This window comes from Durio zibethinus, chromosome 12, assembly GCF_047325235.1.
Source record: "Durio zibethinus cultivar Kanyao isolate XHJ-2024 chromosome 12, ASM4732523v1, whole genome shotgun sequence".
Taxonomy (NCBI): Eukaryota; Viridiplantae; Streptophyta; class Magnoliopsida; order Malvales; family Malvaceae; genus Durio; species Durio zibethinus.
In genome coordinates, this window is record NC_143173.1 from 23,893,382 (window position 1) to 23,915,997 (window position 22,616).

General features: G+C 32.0%; 3 protein-coding genes and 2 pseudogenes across 9 annotated transcripts; 2 read left to right on the plus strand and 3 right to left on the minus strand.

Moving 5' to 3' along the window:
- Nucleotides 1–4,158: 4,158 nt before the first annotated feature.
- On the minus strand, nt 4,159–9,067 carry LOC111297895 (uncharacterized). Of its 6 annotated transcripts, none has more exons than XR_002691113.2 (4): nt 8,711–9,067; nt 6,518–6,724; nt 6,387–6,444; nt 4,159–4,379 (listed from the first exon to the last, which is right to left on the minus strand). XR_002691113.2 is itself a non-coding variant. In XM_022892484.2 (3 exons), the coding sequence occupies exons 1-2, from the start codon at nt 8,867–8,869 to the stop codon at nt 6,557–6,559; spliced, it is 327 nt and encodes a 108-aa protein (XP_022748219.1). In that variant the 5' UTR covers nt 8,870–9,066; the 3' UTR covers nt 4,159–4,436; nt 6,518–6,556. The 6 variants fall into 6 exon arrangements, 4 of the variants coding, with proteins under 4 accessions (XP_022748219.1, XP_022748220.1, XP_022748216.1 ...); XR_002691112.2 differs by having other exon boundaries at nt 4,159–4,436; XM_022892484.2 differs by lacking the exon at nt 6,387–6,444 and having other exon boundaries at nt 4,159–4,436; nt 8,711–9,066.
- A 900-nt stretch (nt 9,068–9,967) lies between these two features.
- Nucleotides 9,968–11,569, minus strand: LOC111297796 (short chain aldehyde dehydrogenase 1-like; annotated as a pseudogene). The gene is made up of 2 exons (XR_016326151.1): nt 11,292–11,569; nt 9,968–11,171 (listed from the first exon to the last, which is right to left on the minus strand). The product of XR_016326151.1 is annotated as a short chain aldehyde dehydrogenase 1-like (transcript).
- A 2,166-nt stretch (nt 11,570–13,735) lies between these two features.
- Nucleotides 13,736–15,250, minus strand: LOC111296553 (short chain aldehyde dehydrogenase 1-like). The gene is made up of 2 exons (XM_022890920.2): nt 15,093–15,250; nt 13,736–14,746 (listed from the first exon to the last, which is right to left on the minus strand). The coding sequence occupies exons 1-2, from the start codon at nt 15,122–15,124 to the stop codon at nt 13,945–13,947; spliced, it is 834 nt and encodes a 277-aa protein (XP_022746655.1). The 5' UTR covers nt 15,125–15,250; the 3' UTR covers nt 13,736–13,944.
- Nucleotides 15,251–17,252: 2,002 nt separating this feature from the next.
- Nucleotides 17,253–18,247, plus strand: LOC111297798 ((21S)-21-acetoxyl-apo-melianone synthase SDR pseudogene; annotated as a pseudogene).
- A 247-nt stretch (nt 18,248–18,494) lies between these two features.
- On the plus strand, nt 18,495–22,347 carry LOC111296550 (IAA-amino acid hydrolase ILR1-like 3). The gene is made up of 4 exons (XM_022890919.2): nt 18,495–19,311; nt 21,055–21,495; nt 21,655–21,783; nt 21,844–22,347. Exons 1-4 carry the CDS (start codon nt 18,955–18,957, stop codon nt 22,222–22,224), a joined length of 1,308 nt encoding a protein of 435 aa, XP_022746654.2. The 5' UTR covers nt 18,495–18,954; the 3' UTR covers nt 22,225–22,347.
- The last annotated feature ends 269 nt before the right edge of the window (nt 22,348–22,616 follow it).

Sequence of the window (22,616 nt, forward strand, 5' to 3'; positions counted from 1 at the left end):
TTTATTTTTATCAAATTAATATATAATATTTATTAAAATTTATAAATTTTTTTTTATCTTAGTGGGGCAAATAACATTAGATCTATTAATTCAAATAAACATATATTTTTATTTTTATCAAATTAATATATAACATTTATTAAAATTTTAAATCACGTTATTTTTATAAATTATCATCGTATTGTATTTTAAATTATAACATCTAAATAATATCCAACATACAACAAGAGGAGGTGTTATCCCAATACCATAAAACAAAAAGAAACTTTGGATAAGGTTTTCTTACATTAATGATGCATAATCATAAAACATTAATTTTAGGAAAAAATTTATACTCAGCATTAATGTATTTAAAAGTATCACGTTGAAACTATAAATTTAACCAGCTAACAGTTTAATAGAATTATTTAACAATAAATTTGTCAACTCATTATTATTCCCCTATTAAAAGATTTTCTTTGTCAAACTATAAATTTTTTTCAAAAATGAAACTCCAAATTCAATGTGTATAATTTATTTTCAAAACATAACATGGAGGAAGAGGGACTTTTACATCTATATATAACTTTATCTTGTTTGGGTTTTGAAAAAAAAAAAAAAAAAGAGTAATTTGTTTCAAAGGGACATCTCAAGCTTAGAATTTGCTACTTTATTTAAGAGATTTCAAGTTTAATCATCAGAAGAGTAGATTTACAGGATGTAAGAATTATTGTATAATCCAAAATGCAATGAATATTTATGTAAATAAGCATAATTTTTCAGAATAATTTTTTATGTATATATTTAAAATAAATAAATTGTTCAATCCTTAAAATTAAAATAAAATTATACCATGAAAATATGATGCATTCGAGATTAACATCAACAAAAGCCATCATATTGAATTTTAAATTTAAAATTACTTACAACAAATTAAATGAATTGTTGATCAAACCAATATAATTTCTCAAACGAGTTAAACAACAAAGAAATTAATAAAAATGGAATTGAATTTATAATATGAGTTTATATTTAATATATTAATATATAAACTCAATACATTATCACTAAATTAAATAATACCACTTAATTAAGGAACAAATATTAATCTTTAAAATAAATATACAAAAATTAATAACTCGTTAATAAATTGGTATTATATAATTTAATTACTTCATTAATAAGATGGTATTATCTAATTTATTGATAATGTATAAAATTTATACACTGACAGTACATCAAATATAAATGTAATATGAGTTTATATTTAATATACTGTCAGTGATAAACTCTATAAATGTCACTAAATTAAATGATGCCACCTAATTAATGGATAAAAATCAATCGTTAAAATAAAATATATAAAAATTAATATTTTAAAAAATTAACTCATTAATAAGATGGTATTATAAAGTGACATTGCATCAAATATAAATGTAATTTTTTCTCTTTTTTTTTTTGTTTTTAACACATGTGACAAATTGCTGTGATTTTTATCTAGACTCCAATCATGAAGCAATAAAATTTCAGGGCCGAAATGAGAGTGCAAATGCACCCGCCGCAATGGTGTGGTGCTGCAGGCGGTGAAAAAGAGCAGCCACCATATTTGTTATTTCGGTGCCAAGGCATCCCTGCCAAGCTGTCTAGTTGGCTTTAAGATCGAATAGGTACTTTAAAATATACCCAAAAAAAAAAAAAAAAGAGAGAGAGAGGTTTAGTTAGAGCTGTGCAACAAATGGGGTTTCTCCTTACTTTCTAGTAAGGCCACCAACTCTCCTTTATTTCTCTAAATTAATCGTTGTTTGAAATTAATGGGTCACTAGGAATAAATGTAACTTTCAATATTTGCAACTCAAAGTTTAAATTCACAGTTGCATGAGGCCAAAGATGAATCAATTCCTTGTACCAAAAACAGAATGAATTCCCTTAATACTTGGATTTATAACCCTTTCCCCCTCTCTTATATAATTGTCAATGTTTAAATTCTTATTTTTTTGGTAGGTCGGAAATAACAATGTAAAGATTGTTGGGCTGCACCCGTTACAAGATATATATTATCTGCTCCAAGAAGCTTGGAAGCTTGACTTTAAAAAAAAAAATGTCTCGAGACGAAGATTTATATTTTCTTGTAAAGTTATAATTCAGTATTTGATTATTAAATGTAGGATTGTTCCCCCCTCAACAAACATTAAACAAAAACGAATGTGATTATAAAGAGGAATAAATATAAAAAAAAATAAAAAAAATGCAAATTAATATATAATTTTCTTTAAAATTCAAATGTATCCTTAAAAGATAACTGACCAAACCAGCAGCAGTATATATTTTCTGCAGCAGAAAATAAAAATAATAGGTGTGATGTTATTAATGTACGACTAACCATATTGAAGTCTCTTCACCTCTTTCAGCAGAGGCTGTTGATGAATTTACAACATTCTGTAAGAGTTTGGGCTTTTATCTTGGGAAGAGACCATACAGTTAGATATGGTCATCATATAACCTAGTTATTGTTTGTTTCCTTCTTTTTTTTTTCAAAAGAACTGCCATTTGGCTCCATTCCATGTCTTTTTAATTTTCTTTTTTTTTTTTATAATTCTATATCTTGATATACATATGAAAGTAGAGTAATTAAAAACTTGAAAGAAGTTAATTGTTCTTGTCTCTATTTGATAGGTAATTGAGGAAAAGATTTTGCAAGAATGATTAACTTTTTAATTGAAGATAAAAGAATTTTTTAAAAATATATTAAATCCTCCTCCCCACCCCCAATCTATGAAAAACTGATGAGTTGCATATTTTTATGAGATCAATAGATCATCCTTCAATGCTGCTTTTAAAACTCTTTTAATGAACATCATATATATATATATATATGCTTTAATTTTAGTTTTAATCTCATTTCAAAAAGTTCAAAAGCATCAAATACTCATGTTTCGGTAAATTATTCCAAAGGAATTATAAAAGTGATAACGGTTTGAATCAAATCAAATTTAATTTAATTTTTTTAAACAATATATAAAATTTTAAAATTTTAAAATTTGATATAAATTCGAATCAATTTTTATACAATTCAATCTAAATTAAATTTTCTAAATTTAGTTCATCGATTTTTAATTTATTTTTTTTGTTTTTAAATATTATTTTAGTGTAATTTTTAATATATTTAAATAAATTTAGATACAAAATAATTTTAATTTTATAAAAATTTAAAATATATAAAAAAACTAATAAAAATATATAATTTAATTCAATTTATTTATTTATTTTGATTTTTTATCTTTTGATCATAAATCTGAATCTAATATATACATTTAATATCTAAATTTAAATTAAAAAAAAAAAAGCAAAATAATCCAAACTAAATTGAACATTACAATTTTAAATTAATTTTTAATCTTTTCAATTTTATTCCACACCCATAAGAGGAAGACTATGATTTGAAGGTTTTTAGTCCACGGTCTATAAACCATGCATTACGGGCTTCCAGCAAATGCATGTGCTAGTATGAAACTTCATCACTGGTAACAGCAATTTAAGACAGCAGTGGTCCAGCCTTCAATTGCATACTCTATACGTCTTATAAAAATAAGTAACTATATAAATGAAAAATATAACTAGGGTACCAGTTTATTTAAGGTTTTCAGATCAAATCGGCAAGTGTGCAAATTGGATAGGCCTAAGCAATGAATCTTCTTTGAAATTTTCTTCTTGGGGTTGATGCTTATGCGTAGATCGACAAATAGATAAAGATTGAATGGAGCTAGAGAGAGGGTGAGATACAAGAGTGAGCTAATGCTTTGAAATGAATTAGGCAAAAATTAATTCTTTTAGAATCGACAATACCATGTTTGGCATGAAAGAAAGAGGAAGAAAAGGAGCGTGTGAGGAAAAATTATTTTATTTTCTTCATTTGATAGGAGAAAAATATGAGAAAAAAATATAAGTGAATTTGCACCTTTAATCTCTTTCTTTCCTTTTATTTTTCATCCTTCAGTGAAAAAAAAATTTTATTTCCCCTCTTTTTTTTCCTCACTTTTTTCCCTTTCATTTTCCTTCCTACCAAACATATTGTGTGCAAGAGAAAATTTTGGAAACAAAGGGCGGCAACTTTCTTAAGGATGATATTTGATTTTGATGGGGGCTACTAGGGTTTGAAAATGCACATTAGCACATGTCCTGTTTTCATCAAGAGTCTGCCAACTAATGATATAATTGCATATGAGTAAATCTATTGAGAGGTTCATGAGATGGGTGTGAGGTTATGGCTGATGTACACAAGACATTAAGAAAATCCTACCCCTTTTCGGAATCGTAATCGACAAGTAATTACAGAATTACCACCATCCGGAACAAATTCTAGTGCTTGAATCTTCTCTTCACCAGATCAACCATTCTCCATCCTGGATTAGAAAACGAAATTTGCTCAAGTGGCAGTGACAAACGTTGAATGACAGTTACTACAATGCACAAAAAGAAAGTAAGAAAAGAGCAGCTGATCAAGCAATTCAGGTTGTAATTGATCCATGAATCGGCCCTAGTTCAGCCAATTCCTTAACATATGCTCAATCGAACTTCAACTAAAGAAAGTGAACAAGTGATCATGAATGACTGCACCATAGTATCATTAATTTATAGATAAGAGGGAAGAATAGGGAAAAAAGAGGAATCTACTTCACCGTACAATCCAGAAAGGTTAGTTGCAGGGATGGGCTCGAAATTGCACAAGTACATATTTATATAGATGCTGAAATTTTAAATTAACTCTGGCTTTAGCATTTCAGGATATGAAGAATAAACTAGTCATGGAACTTGGGAGTTGGGACCTTGGCTGAAAAGGGAGCAAAATGACTTTTAAATGCAGGGACTAGATTGTTAAGTCAGAGACCTGGTTATATAATCCAATTGCCGAGCTGTTCTAACACAAGGAAAAAGTTTGGGAGGCAATCTGTAACCATAATTTAATTTGACCACAAAAACGTTTAAATGCCCAATAACAGACTTTCCTAGTACCAACTTGTGAGAAGATGGGGATCCTTTCATTGTACAGCTGCTTGGATAAAAGTTATCACATTAAATTCACCCAATCTAAAGCAGATGAACAGATATCATTAATAAAATGCAGTTAACCAAATGGTTGGCATGAGACAGAGAGAGAGAGAGAGAGAATGGAGAAAGACTAGGGTCCCCCATCAATTGATATGAGTCATATGATGATTTACTATTTATATAAACTCTTCTAGGAGAAGGGATAGAAGGTGAAGTAGCACCAGACCATAGGTTCTCCAGGAATGGTAGAAAGATTAACAAACATAGTAACTAAATGCTGCTGCATATATTGTTCACTGAAAGTTGAAGAGCAAAACTTGTAGATATGGGAAGAATTTTGGTCACCATGAAAATGGAATAAATTGAGTGAAATTCTTAAAATTAGCACATATTATACCTGAAATCATTTATCTATTCTCAAGCATTAAAATGAATAGGAATCTTGAACACTTCGGTCCTATTCAACAGATGACTTTGAATGACCACCAATAGTTGACATATGATATTGAGCTGCTAATAATTGAGTCACTCACAATCACAAAGTCTAATGACCACAAAAATGATCAACCACCTTACAATCTATTTCTTTCCAACCATTACTTTTGATAGGACAAACTCAATAAAAAATTAAAGGCACAAGCCCAAGAAAAAGGTGTTCATGACCTAAAGTCACATTGATCCAACGGGCAAGTGGGCAGGAGTTGGAGCGCAAAAAATCTAAAACTGCAGATTCAATCAAGTAGAAGCATCTCAAGGGTGTGTGCAATTATTATTGATTATCTGTAGGATATAGGTAAAAATAATTTCTAAGGGCCAGTGTGAATATGGTAATTGATAAAGTAAGAAATCCAAAATCCCACCTCAGACAGAGGAGGTAGACAGTGAGAATATCAGGTAAAGATAAAATAGGTTTGACAACTAAATTTTAATAAAATTTTAATTTAAAAAAAAAAAAAACAATTGAAGTTACCAGCAAGGAAAGTTTCAACTCAACACAAATAAATATCTTGAAATCCAACTCAGTATAGTTTGGTGGGTATAAAAGAGATGGAGATAATTTATAGAGATTGGAAATAGAGAGACCTTATAAAAGTTGCCTACGGTTTAAGCAGCATAATTTAAGTTATGAATAAAATCATATTCCTGTAATTTAATGTTCATATTTCTCAGCAATTCTACTCTATTTTCATACTACATGCAGTATTTATTGCACATATTTCTTCCATTTGCCATCAAACAGACTTCCCTTTCTACCTCAATTCAGGACACTATCCACTAACCAGTTGTGCCATGATTTCAACCACAAAATCACCTTGAGAAGGAAACTTTATTCTAGAAGATTATAAAGCACATTAACTTACAGCATCTATGAAAAATTGATGAGATATTCAGAGTTTCATGTCATGTGTTGCAGGTCAACTGAAACAATGATCATTGTCAAGCTACAAAAAGGAGGAAAGAAAGAAATCAAGATTTATATACCAGCACATACCAAACAGTATTGATTTTATAGGCACATGACCCAACAATACTAGTCATCCAACATTGGTTGCTGCTCAAGCTCACTTGAATGTTCAGTCAAAGCAAATGCAGAACTATTGATAATCTCATTTTCAGCCTTACACTGTAGCAACTGTTCACGTAGACTCCTTACTAGCTCATTCAGTTTCTGAATATTCCTTTCTTGAGAAAGTATGATCTGCAATAGAAAATAAATCTAATCAGTCTCTTAATAGTTGGAGATGAAGATGATGTATGCCATCCCAACAAACCATGGAAATTTTAGTTCACTTCAAGCAACTACACCAGAAAAAAACAATGAATGCAGCCTGGAAGAACAAATTCAAACCGGATCAGTAAGAAGTAGAAGAATGGGTCATACTGAGGTACCTAACTGGTACAAACTATATGGAACTATTAACATCTGGTGTATATCAAGGTATTTTTAAATGAAAATTAAGACAAATTTTAAAACATAATGCAAAAGTCATACTAGATGGGGAGTTTGGGCAACAAATCTATGATAAGACAATATATCAAGGTATTTTTAAATCAAAATTAAGACAATTTTTAAAAAATAATGTAAAAGTCATATTAGATGGGGAGTTTGGGCAACAAATTTCCGACAAGACAATCATATAAAAATGTACCTGCCAAAACAAATAGTAATTCGAACGTATCACTAATTGAAGAAATAAATCCTACCTAACTTCAATTTTGATATTATGTCTAACGTTGCAACTAGGAATACTAAATATTTGACTTGCTGCTTCTCTCTCAAGTGACTAACAGAATTAGAAGGTGGAAGGGGACAAAACCTAAAGCAAAATCTTGCTACTTAAGGTTTTCACTTATGGAATTGCAATCGTGGAACTGAAATCAAGACACTAGATAAGCATGTCACACAAAACTTCTGGACCAAAATAGAGATATATGTCCAAAAGTAGGATGTAACAATTCATGATTCTTGTCCACACAAAACTCATTGACCTTGGCTGAAAAGGTAGATATAAGAAACTAGGTTCATCCTCTAGCAAGCATATACTAAAAGAGATTTACCCAGTTACAACCCCACCATATTGAATTCTTCGGACGGCTAGTATAGATACAGTCCTATCCCCTAGTACTTTTGTATAATGCGGCAACCCATGCATATTTTAACCAGCGGTCACTAGCCCAATGATTTTGCTTTCCACCCAGACATTGGCTCCTGTATGAGCAAACACATTTATAACTGACGGTTAAGCAAAGGACAATCCTTTACTAGAACAATAATCATGTTTCATAACTTTTTCTTCTCCAAACAACTGTGTCTATCTGCTGGGTAACATTTTTAATACAGTTTGAACAAGCTATCTAATAGAGTTCACAGCACTTGTATTATAGCATAAATTAACAAGATAAATATAGGGTAGGAAGGAAATATTTCGATAAGCTAAAGATTAGTGAATACGTGCAAAGTCAAAACCAGATTTAGCAATGCATATATGTTGTTTGTTTTGATCATTGCAAAGCAAATTTAATAATAAGTCCTGATCACTCCAATTAGCATGGATATTCTAAGAAGTTATTCTTCAGTGAATAGACATCTGAATAAACCAAGAAACCTTCTTCTTTAACCTACATTGAAATACAACCTTGGTGAGTAGAAGTATAGGAAATGAGAAAACACTCTAGAGAATGATTAGCTTGTTAATAGTGCAACAAACTTCAAAGGACAAATTAAAGGAGCGAAATCTTCATCAAAATGACCCACAGATTTGGCCATTCATGGAAATGCTTACTGTTTCATACCCTTCCTTTGGGTATACCTGATTATGCTAATTAAACTAGAAATTGTATTCACATTCTCAGAGTCTCATGCCTATATAATTCTAACCAGATCATCGCGTTGCAATCAACCATAGAATGAACTCTAACAAACAAAAGGCAAATACTATTAGAATTACCAATTCAAAGAAGCCCATTTTAAGCCTTTTTAAAGATTTTTAGGAGTAAGTAATCCACTAATAGAATTGAAGACTAGAAACAAAAAAAAAAATAAAACAAAAATCACTTCAGTTTTTATCATTATACCCTTTGCAAGCCAATAAATATTGGGAAAAATTGAATAACATTGTGAATTAACAAAATTTTTCGGATTGAAAAAGACGAACTTGAATTTAAAAATTGGGAAAGGCGAAACCTTTTCTTTGACAGATTCTTGGCGTTTCGAAACGTATTGGTCTTTAAGAGAAGCAGTGGGAGTTGGCTCAATTTCTTCACCAAATTGCTGCTTCCATTCAAACTGAGAAGTGAAGACTACTAGAAATACTAGAAAAACCAGTAGCCAAGGTCTCGACATTACATTTATCTAACCCTAACTTTTTCTTGAATTTCCCTTTTTCTCTTCTGGGTATTTGAGAAAATGAATAACCTGTTACCTGCGATTTTCGGAAAGAAATTTACAAAAGAAAGAACAGTCGCAGATCGAAATGGACCAGACCGGAGAAAGGCACTTCGTTTGAAAATTTATCATAGGGGTGTATTTCCTTTTTCATTTATTAAATTAAATTAAATTTTTTTTTTTATATATTTGAAACCGTAAGGATTTTTTTTTAAATTTTTTTTTAATTTTGTCATGATTTTATTTTGATGTGATTTTTTATAGTAGTTAATTTATTATAAAATATACAAAATTTTTAATTCATGTATCTAAATATATACCTTAATGATTAATATATAATTTTTATTCAAAAAAAAATTGGATTTTTTCCATCCTCAAATGAAAAAAAAAGTTTAATTATATGCTGTAAAACATTGAAAAATATATACCGAGGATCGTGGAAATTCATTATAAATTACACATTTTAAGAATTAAATATAGTAATGTAAACTCAAATTTTTCACTAGTTAAATCACATTTTCTAAAGTGAAATTTATCTAATCAAATAAAATAAAAAAAATTCTTATATATTAGTATAATTTAAAAAATTTATCAATGAAATTAAATTAAACAATTACCACATATTTTTTTAGATATATTTTGAAAAAAGGAAATAAAAAATTAATAAAATAAAAATATCAAATTTTATCAGATTATCACATACTTTTAGGATATATTAAAAAAATTAAGAACCCATTTTTTATACCTTCTCGATTAAATTTTTAAACTCTAAGAAAAATTAAGAAACTATTATATATTCTACTTTTTAAAGTAATTATATATATTTAATATATCTTTCATTGATGAAATCATTTTTAATTTATGTAATTTAAAATCTTAATTGATGATATGTAGAAAAACAAATTATGAAATATTTAGAATAATTTTTTAACCCGACTTGTGGTATTTAAAGCAGAGCAGAAAAGAAGAATGGGAAAGAGCTAGCTAAACAGTCTGTCAAATCCTCGTTTTCCTAAACAATCTGTCCTCTGAATTTCTTTTCTGAAAAACTACTTTTTATGCTGTGGGTATGATCGAACTGACTAAAATATATATGTTTTATAGATTTTACACCACAGGAACTGGAGGATCTCATATCATTGTTCCCTTCCCTTGCTGCCCAGTTACAGAGCAATGATCAATACATTTGTTCATATGCTTTTCATAAAAAAAGGGAGAAAGTTCCCCTATCAATTATCAATGATTTGGTGGTAGGAAAATTTTGGTTTGATATGGATAAAACACCTTTTATTGTCATAATATTTATTTTGTATTTCTCTGTTTTGGAATAAAATTGTTTGAACTTTCAAAATGAAAGACAAAAAAAACACAGATCCCATCTTTTACATGATGTAGTTTTGGATTTGTGTATTTTTCCTTATTTCTAAACATTATTTAAAGAGTAAAGTAGACTTGTTAACACAGGAAGGTTTATTCAGAAAGTACTGAAAGTCCCATCTTCCATGATTGATTGCTGAGGCTACACCCTCCATCAATTGCCAGGTTGACACCGCTAACGTATTTGGCCTCATCGCTAGCCAAATACAGGGCTTCGTTTGCCAAATCCTCTGGTTTCCAATATGGCCCCTTTTAATACTGCTGAAACAGAAATGACATGCTGTCCCTTCTTATCGAATAACCCGAGTGTTTTTTGGAACAAAGGGGTGGCAATTGCATGAGGGGAAATGCAATTAACTCTAATTTCATGCTTACCTAATTCCATGCTTAAGCTCTTAGTCAACCCTACCGCAGCATGCTTTGATGCCTTGTATCCATGAGGGTTGCCGTAGCGTATTTTTGAAGCAAGACTTGAAGTGAAGAGAATGCACCCTTTCTTGGCTGGAACCGTGACCCTGGCGGCATGCTTGGCACCCAAGAATCCACCAAACACATTGATGTCAAATACCTTCTTGAAGTTTTCAGTATCTGTATCTGTGACTCTTCATTGTCACCAATAATGCCAGCATTGTTCAACATGATATCAAGCTTTCCATACTTAGAAACTGCCAATTCAACAGCATTTTGGACATCAAATTCGCATGTTACATCGCAGGGGACATAGCTGATGGTTTCTGTTCCAAGCTCTTGGCTAAGGTAGTGGCCCAACTCATCTTGAATATCAGCAATGAGAACCTTGGCTCCATGTTTGACGAACAGCCTGGCTGTACTCTCTCCTAGGCCACTGGCACCACCAGTTATCAGTGCCACCTTACCTTCTAGCCTGTATCAGAGAAAAAGCAATAAGACTGTAAACTTCTTGCTAGGTCAATTTCTGATTGACAGAAACAACATTTCTTTCAATGTTCTATACTGATATGAATTTGGGAACCGTCGGCTTTACATCATGGTTACTGAAGACTCGGCACTCATTGTAGTTCTCAACAAACCAACTCTTGCCCAATATATCACCCTGCCCCTATCTGCAATACTTGGACAGTGTGTTTCACTTCATTGTTTTCTGGTCTTTATAGCTCCATGGAGTGTAACCATGTTATGAAAAATCAACAATGGCGTCGTCATCTTTCGAATGCCTTCATTATGGAAATTATATCGATATATACTAAACTTGCGTCCAAAAATTGAACTCCTCCATTTCAGTATTTGAAGTCTCGAATGTAAAAGAAAATTTCATGACTTTTAGGTATTGTCTCTCGCAATATGTAAAGAATCATTAGCACGTGGGCGGTAAAAGATTGACCAAACACTTCAAAGGATTTGTACTTGTTATACCTTAATGGCTACGCCAGTAACACTCTGGCTGCCATTTCATCAATGTCGACATTCAACTTTAAGATAAACAATCACCTGTCCAACTAGCCAGGCATGCAACACCCTACTTTACCCCTTTTCTACTTTCTCTCGCTATCTTCTTTCTCCTTTACTTGCCCATGTAAACAGTTGAGTATGAAATCATCTATTTGTTTGTTCAAAAAGTTAGGTTCAAATTAATTTCCAATTCTCCAAATAAAAAGAAATTAATTTGAGTAAAAACTTAGGTGATCATGGGATGGAGTAAAGCCCCCTCCATTTCATGACTCTGTGTTTGCTTTAAATATCTTAAATTTTTGTGGCAATGAAATTACATAAACCCAATATTAGGATAAGGAATATATGAGATGATTTTGAATATTGAATTTTAAATTCTAAAATGTAATTTCAAGTATATCATATGATAATGAAAAAACATAGAGCCCGACATCGTCAAATATCTGGGAGTCGAAGTAGTTGAGCAGCATTGAATACAAAATTGACCAACTTAATTGTTATCAAATAGAAATGAAAACCAGGCTTGACCTTCACCTAACCTATTAAGCATGAAAACATTTCAAACTGAATCGAGTTTCAAGCTCAGCCGGGTAGCTCTATTTATTTTTTTCACCTTTCACACAAAATAAGACACTGTAGGCAACTCATCAATGACTGGTGTGAGAGACTCCCACCGCCCCGTAGGTCTAGTCATAAAACGGCACCGAGAGGTCCCCTGAAGGATGTGTGACAGCCTTGCTGGACTGGCTGGGTTCTTGTACCAGAGAAATTAATTAGCAGCCTAGGAAATTTCCTATACATAAGGAATGCTCCTCCCTTCAAGGAATGTCACCATCACCACCAATTACCCCTTTTTGTACTATCTTTAAATATCAAAAAATAAATGCACGAAGTTCCTTGGATCGCACTCTACCTGGCCCTTGTTCTTGCAATCACGTAAAATGAGGGGGAAAATCAGATAAAATTGTAAAGAAAACTGAAGAATACTAGAGACAAATTATATGCATGCACAGTTGTTTAAAAATATTTACAGCAAGATACTCATATATAATAATTTTTTATTTTATCCAAAAAAAGGCAAAGCAGTAAGTAAATATGAGTTTGGGAATCATAGAATTACTTCTTGGATGCTGAAGACTCAGTGCTCATTCAAAAAAAAAAAAGAAAACCTCCACAATGCAATATATAGTTTATTCACTGTGTGTGTTTGATTGCGATATTTACTTGTGAGTTTTACTTTCATTTTTCTCTGTTCTTTATAGCTCATGAACGTATCATACTTTGAAAAATAGTCAATGGTGGTGCATAATTTGAATAGCTTGCTGATAGCAGGCAACAATAAATCACTGTAGTAAATGACTAATTGCATAATAATAGTAACAGCAACTTTTTTGTCCTTTGATTCTATCTTCAAATCATGTCAAGATTATGTACAGCCAAAGATTGATCAAACATGAAACATGTGAAAAATTTATAAAATATACTTGATCAGAACATATATATGCTACAGTAAATTCATAATCTGCTAAAAATATTATGTCACCCTGTGTTTGTAAATCTCTCTTTTAGTTGCAATGAAACAATGTCACCCAAATATACAGAGTCAGTAGATTAATGAGCCAACGGATATAAGTTGGAAAACCCTTCTCTCAAACTTGCTTTTATTGCAACCAAGAAAAGAACTTGCTTATTTTAGTTCCTATAAATTTAAGTTTCTATCAAGTTCAAAAGGTTCATTCATTTAAGGCAATTTTGAGATGATATCTTGCTCTGTTCAAATAAAGAGACAGTTAAATTCATTTTTGAGTTATGTTAAACTTTGGAATTAAAAGGTGATTGGTTGAAATCATAAAAGGAGTAATTTCAAGCAGATTAATTCAAAGTGATTTACTGTTACTGGGAATATGCAACCATAATCTAGAGGCTAAAGCAAGGGTTATCCGGCTTGGTGTTTTCATAGTATACATCCAGAGTCTATGGTGATTGAAGGAGTTGAATATGGTTTGGAAGGACACAGCATTTTAAACCACTTTAGCACTTTTGTTTCTAGTATTAATTCAGGAAACATAGCTTTTGGTTGTAGCAGCATGAAAAGCTAAAACCTTTACTTACATTTAAAGTTAAGGGAAAAAAGCCTAAAAATCACATCATAACCAAATATTCATCAAGTTGACCATATATAAAAATCCTAAACTTATTAAAGCAAGAGGGTAGAATGGAGTATATGATTATTCAGGAGTATAGTCTTTGAGTCCCGTTTTCCATGTTGGTTTGTAAAGACTATAACCTCCATCAACCGGTAAGTTGACACCATTCAGATACTTGGCTTCATCACTTGCTAGAAACAGCGCGGCGTGTGCAACATCATTCGTTTCCAATATGGCCCCTTTCAATACTGCTGCCGCAGATATTTTCTCCTCTCCATTTTGCATATCCAAAATCCCTGATGCACCTTGGAACAATGGGGTAACAATTGCATAAGGAGAAATGCAATTAACTCTAATCCCATATTCACCTAACTCCACTGCCAAGCTTTTAGTCAAACCTACCACAGCATGCTTTGATGTGGTATATGCATGAGGGAGACCAGTGCATATCATTGAAAGCATACTGGCCGTGAAGAGAATGCACCCTTTCTTAGCTGGAATCATCACTCTAGAAGCATGCTTGGCACCCAAGAATGCACCAAATACATTGACATCATATACCCTCTTAAAGTCTTCGATATTTGAAGCTATGGCCCTCAGTTCAGGCTCGCCTAAAATGCCAGCGTTATTGAACATGATATCAAGCTTTCCATATTTGGAGACTGCCAAGTCCACGGCATTTTGTACGTCAGATTCACGTGTTACATCACAGTGGATATAGCTGATGGTTTCCCAGCTCCCTAGCTCTTTGCAAAGGGAGTGACCTAATTCATCTTGGATATCAGCAATTAGAACTTTGGCTCCATGTTTAACAAACACCCTGGTTGTGCTCTCTCCTATGCCACTAGCACCACCTGTTATCAGTGCTACCTTACCTTCTAGCCTGCATCAAGCACACAGACAAAATTCAATGATCCAGTCCTCCCTTTTTTATTTGTAAAAATTGCATGCATGCCTTTTTTCTTTAATGGAGGATGAAGATTTTTGTTTTTGAAAACACTGTAGCAAGGGATATACAGCATTCTAAATAGGGAAAGAACCTCTGCAACAGAAAGAGAATAAGAAAAAATTGAGAAAATCAAACGGTCCATGGCATGAGTATAGTCTAAATATTTATGAGAAACAAATTTCTTGCTAACTCAATTTCAGATTGACAGAGTTTTTGTTCTTTCAATGCTGTGTAGTGACATAGGAAAACTGAATAAATTAAAGGGAATCGAAACAATTACCTCTTAGCTACCGAAGACTCAGCGCTCATCATAGATCCCGGTTAAGAAACCCTTCCCAATATGTAAATTTGTGTCTGTTTTTGTGTTTCACTTCATTGTTGTCTGGTTTTTAAGCTTACCAGGTAGCGTGAAATTTATGAAATGCGTTCATACGTTCGAAAATTCAACAACGGATTTGTCCTGTTTTGATTGCTTTCACGATCAAAATTAACAGAATGATTTCGTCCTCAAGTTAAACTACGTGCATTTCAATTTCAATTCAGTACCATGAATTCCCAATCCAAACTTAAGATATTTTGAGGAGTACTGCTAGTTGCAAAATACACCAAGATTATGTTGTCATCACGGGGGCCCAGGTTGCCCGAACTAGTGATAAGAATTTATTGATGAATTCATAATCTAGTTGAAAATTCAAGTCATGATCTGATCATCCTGTGTCAGCTATAAATTAATTTCAATCTTTTTGTCTTAATGAAAATGTTGAACTTAGCCGAAATTATATTTTAGAACAAAATTAGATCTAAACACTTGATTCAATAGTAAATATATATTCATATAAAATTTATATAAGACGCATTATCAATTTATAATCGAAGACTCAATGGCATCAATACTCATCGACTACAGCTCTCACCGAAAAATTCCTCAATATTTTGTTGCTGTTTTTTTCGTGTTTTCACTTCTTTGTCATCTTCTCATACAGCTCATGATGGAAATGAAAAATCATTTGGTTGGTGTAGGTCGTCATAATAGTTTCCAACCACAAATTCAAAACCATTTCAATGCTTGAGGATCAAACCAAAAGATATTTTCAGGACTATTTCTAGTCTTGGGATATGTCACAAGGATCAAAATTAACATGACAATATTTCTAGCCTTGCATTATTTTCAAGACTATCACATATTATTTCTGAAATCTTGACGATTAAATCTGTTAATCTTGCTATAGCTATTTTAAACTTTTAAATTAACATGGCATGATTTCTAATTGCACCATTTTTTTAATATCTAATACCACAGCATGGGAATAGGAGAAGAGTGTGAGAATAGGAGAAGGGTCGAGATTACAAGTATTAAAATTAAAATTTTAAATTTATTATATGTTATTATATGAATTAATTGAATTAAATTTCATATTCGATTAAAGAATGATTTTTTATTTTCATCTTCATAAAAATTAAGGACATTATTTGTTTAACGATTATTATCTATATAATTGCTTGCACACCACTGAAGAAAATACCCAAACAGCCAAGCTTCAACTTTCTTTCTCTTCCCTTCTAAATTGAAAAATCTCACGTACTTGAAAAACAAGCATTGCAATGCAAGAAAAAAAAAAAAAAGAGATCACTTATATTGTTGAGTAGATTAAATGAAGGAAAGGGGAAAAACATATGTACCATCTATTTACAAGATAACTGGTAATTGTGTTTATTAACTGACAAGTGGAAAACCAAGAGGTTCATTAATATAAAAATTGATAACAAAGTAATCATCTAAATCTACTTATTTGACTGAAAAAAAACCTTAATGATATGTTTAGCAGCTAAACGAGAATTTACAGTCCAAAAAATGCAAAGCATCTATAAAAATTTTCAAAGTTAAGATAAACCATTGAGTGCCGGCCACAAAGGTTTGGTTAGATACATAGTAGGCGTTTAAAGAGCAATGTCATATTGGTTTCCATTGTGCCAACTGGCTAGGAATTAGCCAACAGTTTTTCCAATATGCTCGACCTTTTTCTTTTGGTTTCATTTTAGCTTAATTTGTTGTATTGTTCTGTAAATTTATGTTGCAATTAGGTATCTATGGCTGCTTAATTGAAAAGCCTGCTTTCTGTTTCTGTTTAATTTTTTGCATACGGAAGTATTGTAAAAGGATGTCTAGTTTACCATGGAAGTAGTCATAGCATTTCTCTGTTGCTTTAACCATTTAATATAATCCTTTCTTCCCACAAATTTATTACAGTGATCAATCAATAGTAAGGAAAATCCCAAGCCAGAAACCAATTTCCTCTGATTTTTCTGACTTCTTTTCTGCTTGATTTCAAATTTCTTTAAGGAAAATGTTTCTTGTTTGATATCACCCCTTGAAAGGTAATAAAATGCTACCGCTAGTTATAATTACAGTACTTAGCAAATTGCTCCTAAGCTAATTGATTCTTATAGCAAATGGTTTCAGAGAGTGGGAAATTTTGGTTTAAATTAAGGGAATATATACATGTAAAATTGAGGGATTATAATTTGCATTCAACAGGGCTCTTACTTCTTTAATTTCATTTTCTCTTGAACTTATTGCTGCATCATTCTTTGCTTTATTTTTCAATTCTTTGGCAATGGCATTCAAATTCAGGTTAGCAGGAAAAGTGGCGATTACAACCAGAGTTGCAAGCGGCATTGGAGCAAGCACAGCAAGCCTTTTCCATGAGAATGGTGCCAAGGTCGTCATTGCCCATATCCAAGACAACAAAGGAGAAGCCCTAGCCAATAAGCTCGGGGGAAGTGCTAGCTACATTCATTGTGATGTCACAAATGAAGATGATATCCGCAACCTCACCGACACCACAATCACCAGACATGGAAAACTTGATATAATGTATAACAATGCAGGCGTTAATATGGACCGCACCTTAACCAGCATTTTGGATACCACAAAGACAGATAGAACAAGCTATTGGGGTAAACCTGGTTGGTGGTCTCCTAGGAGCCAAACATGCTGCCAGGGTGATGATGCCTCAGGGTAAAGGCTGTATACTTTTTACTGCTAGTGCTTGTACAGCAATTGCAGGGCTGCTATCGGGTCATGGCTATGCAGTGTCTAAATATGGAGTGATGGGTCTGACCAAGAACTTGGCAGCCGAGCTGGGCCAATATGGTATAAGAGTAAATTGTATATCACCTTCTGGGGTTGCGGCTCCATTGATTGTAGCAAATGAAGCTGAGGTGACGAACATGGAATTAACACTGGCAGCAATGGGCAATCTCAAAGGGGAAATTCTCAAAGAGGGTGTGGCACATGCAGCTTTGTATTTGGCTAGCGATGAATCAAGCTATGTGAGTGGGCTCAACCTTGTTGTGGATGGAGGCTTCAGCATAGTCAATCCTACCATTATGAAGGTTTATAACCTTACTCAGTAAATTATATAGAAAACATGGTGTGGGCAAATCTTAATCCTTTCTATTAGAGTTAATATGTTTTTTCTGACTTTTTTATAAATAAAATTATTTAATTATCCTTCTCATAAAATTTTGAAGTTTTATAACTTTTCAAAAATGAATTTTTAAAAAATTATATAATTTTTCGAAAATTCATTTTAAAAAAGATTTAGAATCTTCCAAAAATTCCTTTAACTAAGACTGAATGTTCCTTGAACACGTTAACTGTGGTGAACCTTGACTCCAGCATGCTACTTGCTCTTGGCCTGGTTGGGCATCCCTCATTCACCATGGATAGCCAAACCAAAAAAAAAAAAAAACCGTATTTAAGGAATAGGAACCATGACTTTGACATCAAAAAACAAATAATGGGTAACTCGTGTCATGATTAATGATTTTGCATTTCATTCGAGCATTTCCCTATATGATCTTTGGATCTAATGTAAGAAAGTCGCTTTGAATAAAATATCAAAAGCGACGTTTTGCTTTGTTTTGTTTGGCTGGCCGGTCAATTAAGGTATCAATTTCGTGTAACCTTTTTAAGGAATTTGATAAATAAATAATTATTGCAAAAATTCGAGGTGCTTTATAATTATAATAAATAAAATTATAAATGAAATGCTTCTGCTATTAAAACTTAAAATAAAAAAAATAACAACATCGAGACCAACATCTTCTGCTTTTCTCTCAATTTTCTCCCTCTATCAATGGCATGGATTTGTTTGTTCACCATCATTTCAATTTCAACGCTTGCATATTCTTCGAAAGGGGATACTGAGTATCATTCAAGATTGGATCTGGATTCGCTGACACGTGACCTGTTGGACTCTGCCAAGGAACCTGAGTTTTTTGATTGGTTAAAGAGGGTTCGGAGGAGGCTCCACCAGTACCCAGAGTTGGCTTTCGAAGAACATGAGACAAGTCAGCTCATCAGATCAGAGTTGGACTCGCTTGGGATCGACTACAAGTTCCCTGTAGCCAAGACAGGGGTTGTAGCCTCTGTCGGGTCTGGGGTGGAACCCTCGTTTGGCCTCAGAGCTGACATGGACGCCCTTCCTATCCAGGTTTTGTTTTGTCTGTCTCTTTTTTTTATTCATCTTTTGATTAGCAACTAACAAAACTCTGAAAAGTACCCTGTTGTCAGATGAAGCTAATCAATACAATCGCTTAATTATTGATAGGCAAAAAGTTTTATTCCAATTAAACATTGAAACCAATGAAAATATAATCAAACGATAGAATAATCATATAAAATATAATAATTTAATATAATTTGGTCTAATTTACTTATGTTTAGAGATGAAAAAAATTTATTAATTTTAAAGAAGTATACATATACAATCTCAATTAATCACTCATAATTAATATCTATACATTTTTTCATTTTTTCTCTAATCCTATTAAATATTATTAATCTAAATAAATATATACAAATGTATACTTATGTATTATATATATATATATAAACTCTATTAATTTCCTTTAATACACTCAAACATACACTTTTATAAAGAAATTAATCCTATAAAGAAGTTAATCTTTTATAGTATTATGGAGTGTTTATCTTATAAAATTCTGTAACTCTTTTATTATTTTTTTATATCTAATTCTATAAAGATACAATTTTTTATAATCATACAAACTTACTTATTAAGAATTTATTTTCTTTTAGAATTCTTCTTCTGTAATTTTTCTTATTCATCAAGTAATTTTTAGTCAATCTCAAGTAAACTTCTTATAAAATTTTAATAACTATTTTTAATAATTTTCATATTGATTCAAATTCTATCAAATCATCAATTTTTGCTTAACTCTACTTGCAATGAAAGTCTTATAATAATCTTTTTTTATGTGTCTCTAAACTTCACGCAAACTGATCTTAACTTGAACTCTTCTATTAAATAGAGCTTTTCTAATCTTGCTTATTCACATTTTTAGAATATTTAACTCTAATATCACTTATTAAGCAAAAAAACCCTAATCTAATTAAACATCAAAGTCAACAAAAACATAATTAAATGATCAAATAAAAGACAACAATTTAACATATTTCGGTCTAACCAATTTATGTCCATAAATGAGAGAAAAGATTCACTAGTTATAGAAAATTACAAATATACAATCTCAATCAATCAATCACTCGCAATCAATACTATAGACTTTTTTATTTTCCTCTAGTCCTATAAACTATTCTCAACCTAAATAAATATATACTCAATATATATATACACCATATTTATGTAGACCTTCTCATTTTTTTTAATCCACTTAAATACACATTCTCATAAACGTTAATTTCTTATAGTTCTATAGGTGTTTATTCTATAAAATCTTACAACCTTTTTATAATTTTTTTTTCATATTTAATTCATTAGAGATATCATATTTATAATCATATAAATTTGTCTATCAAAAATTTATTTTTTTTAAAATTCTTTTTCTATGAATCTTCTAATCATTAAGTAATATTTAATCAATTTCAAGCAAATCATGAAATTTGAGTTATTATTCATAATAATTATGAACGTTCATTTATTTTTGGAGAATTGATTAATACACAAAAATTAGGTCAAAGTGATTTTTTGATAAATTAAACAAATTAAACATGAAGAAATTAAATGCTGAATTGTTAGTTTTGAAAATTTTAAGTAATAAAATGATATGAAAGTTCTTTGATATGTTAGTAAAAATTAAAGGTTTACTAGATATTTTATTAATTTTTTGTAAAAACAAAAAAAAACAAAAATATCTTCATGCTTCATCATTGAAACTATATAATAATCTTCCTCTATGTCAATGTTATGAAGGAATTGGTTGAGTGGGAGCATAAGAGCAAGAACAATGGGAAGATGCATGCTTGTGGCCACGATGTTCACGTGACAATGCTGCTTGGAGCAGCCAAATTACTTCAGCGCAGGAGAGATGAATTGAAGGGTACTGTTAAGCTTGTTTTTCAACCTGGAGAAGAGGGTCATGCTGGTGCTTATCACATGATAAAAGAGGGTTCTGTTGATAATGTCCAAGCCATGTTTGGATTACATGTTTCACCAGAAATGCCCACCGGAACTGTTGGGTCGAGACCTGGTCCTGTGCTTGCTGGCTCAGCCAGGTTTCTAGTCAAAATTCAAGGGGAAGGTGGGCATGCTGCTTCGCCTCATTTGACTAGGGATCCAGTACTCGCAGCATCTTTGGCCATCCTTGCACTCCAACAGATCGTTTCTCGAGAGACAGATCCTCTTGAGTCCAGGGTAAATTTCTAGCTATGGATAAGCAAATCCATTACAAGCTCAACATCATGGATGAGTTCAGACTTTAGTACTGTTGTTCTTCTCCTGAAACTCTTTACTTATAAAAATGAAGTGGATGAAACCCATATCTGAAAGTGGCCCATTTTCACCAAACCACAGGTTGTCTCAGTTGGATTCATTCAAGCTGGTCAAGCAGCCAATGTTATCCCAGAGACGGTAAGCTTTGGAGGCACTTTTCGAAGCATGACCACAGAAGGCTTGTCTTATCTGCAGCAAAGGATCAAACAGGTATCTTTTCACAGCATCAAGGGAAAAAATGTCTTATTTACTAACATGTTTTATTTACAGGTAATTGAGACTCAAGCAATAGTACATCAATGTACTGCTACCATAGATTTTTTGGAGGAAAAACTGAAACCTTACCCTGCAACTGTCAATGATGAATCAATGTATGAACATGCGAAAAAGGTTGGAGAATCTGTGCTTGGGAAATCTAATATACTCCTTATTCCAATGACTATGGGAGCAGAGGATTTCAGCTTCTATTCAAAGAAGATGCCAGCTGCCTTCTTCATGATAGGGACAAATAACGAAACACAAAAACAAACCCTTCGATTGCACTCACCCTACTTGATTATTGATGAGGAGGTTCTCCCCCTGGGAGCTGCCTTCCATGCTGCGGTAGCACTATCTTATTTGGAGAATCCTGCTGTACTTAAAGCTCGGTAACTTTCTATTCTTGGAATGAAGATTCATAGAAAAGTAGACATATTAAAATTGCTCACGAAACATCATAAACTTACATTTAAAAAACAATTTGAGCTCATGCAACCCAAACCCAAACCCAAACTTGTGTTTTGTGAAGCAACATTCATATTGGAGAGAACCCAACAGATATAAAGAAACATTCGTTTCTTTAAAGAATATTAGTTTGAAGCACCTTATCCATGTGTGAATTTTTTTATGGGAATTGAGTTGGGACTTGGGAGGGGACTAAAAACAGAAAGCTAATGCAAAGATAAAGGTATCCTACTTCTTGCACAAGTCTGATCCAAGGTAGATACCCCAAGCAAAACAGATTTTTTGAGTGGATGATATTTGAAACTCCCAGACAACCTGAG

What these genes read in the sequence shown, in the direction of transcription:
- LOC111297895 (XM_022892484.2), bottom strand. Translation starts at nt 8,869, where the DNA reads ATGTCGAGACCTTGGCTACTGGTTTTTCTAGTATTTCTAGTAGTCTTC. An exon ending in AAGAATCTGTCAAAGAAAAG is followed by an intron (nt 6,725 to 8,710) that starts GTTTCGCCTTTC and finishes TTTCTATTGCAG; the next exon opens with ATCATACTTTCTCAAGAAAG.
- LOC111296553 (XM_022890920.2), bottom strand. Translation starts at nt 15,124, where the DNA reads ATGATGAGCGCTGAGTCTTCGGTAGCTAAGAG. An exon ending in GAGTCTTCGGTAGCTAAGAG is followed by an intron (nt 14,747 to 15,092) that starts GTAATTGTTTCG and finishes TGCTTGATGCAG; the next exon opens with GCTAGAAGGTAAGGTAGCAC.
- LOC111296550 (XM_022890919.2), top strand. Translation starts at nt 18,955, where the DNA reads ATGGCATGGATTTGTTTGTTCACCATCATTTCAATTTCAACGCTTGCA. An exon ending in CAGATCCTCTTGAGTCCAGG is followed by an intron (nt 21,496 to 21,654) that starts GTAAATTTCTAG and finishes ACCAAACCACAG; the next exon opens with GTTGTCTCAGTTGGATTCAT. An exon ending in TGCAGCAAAGGATCAAACAG is followed by an intron (nt 21,784 to 21,843) that starts GTATCTTTTCAC and finishes TTTTATTTACAG; the next exon opens with GTAATTGAGACTCAAGCAAT.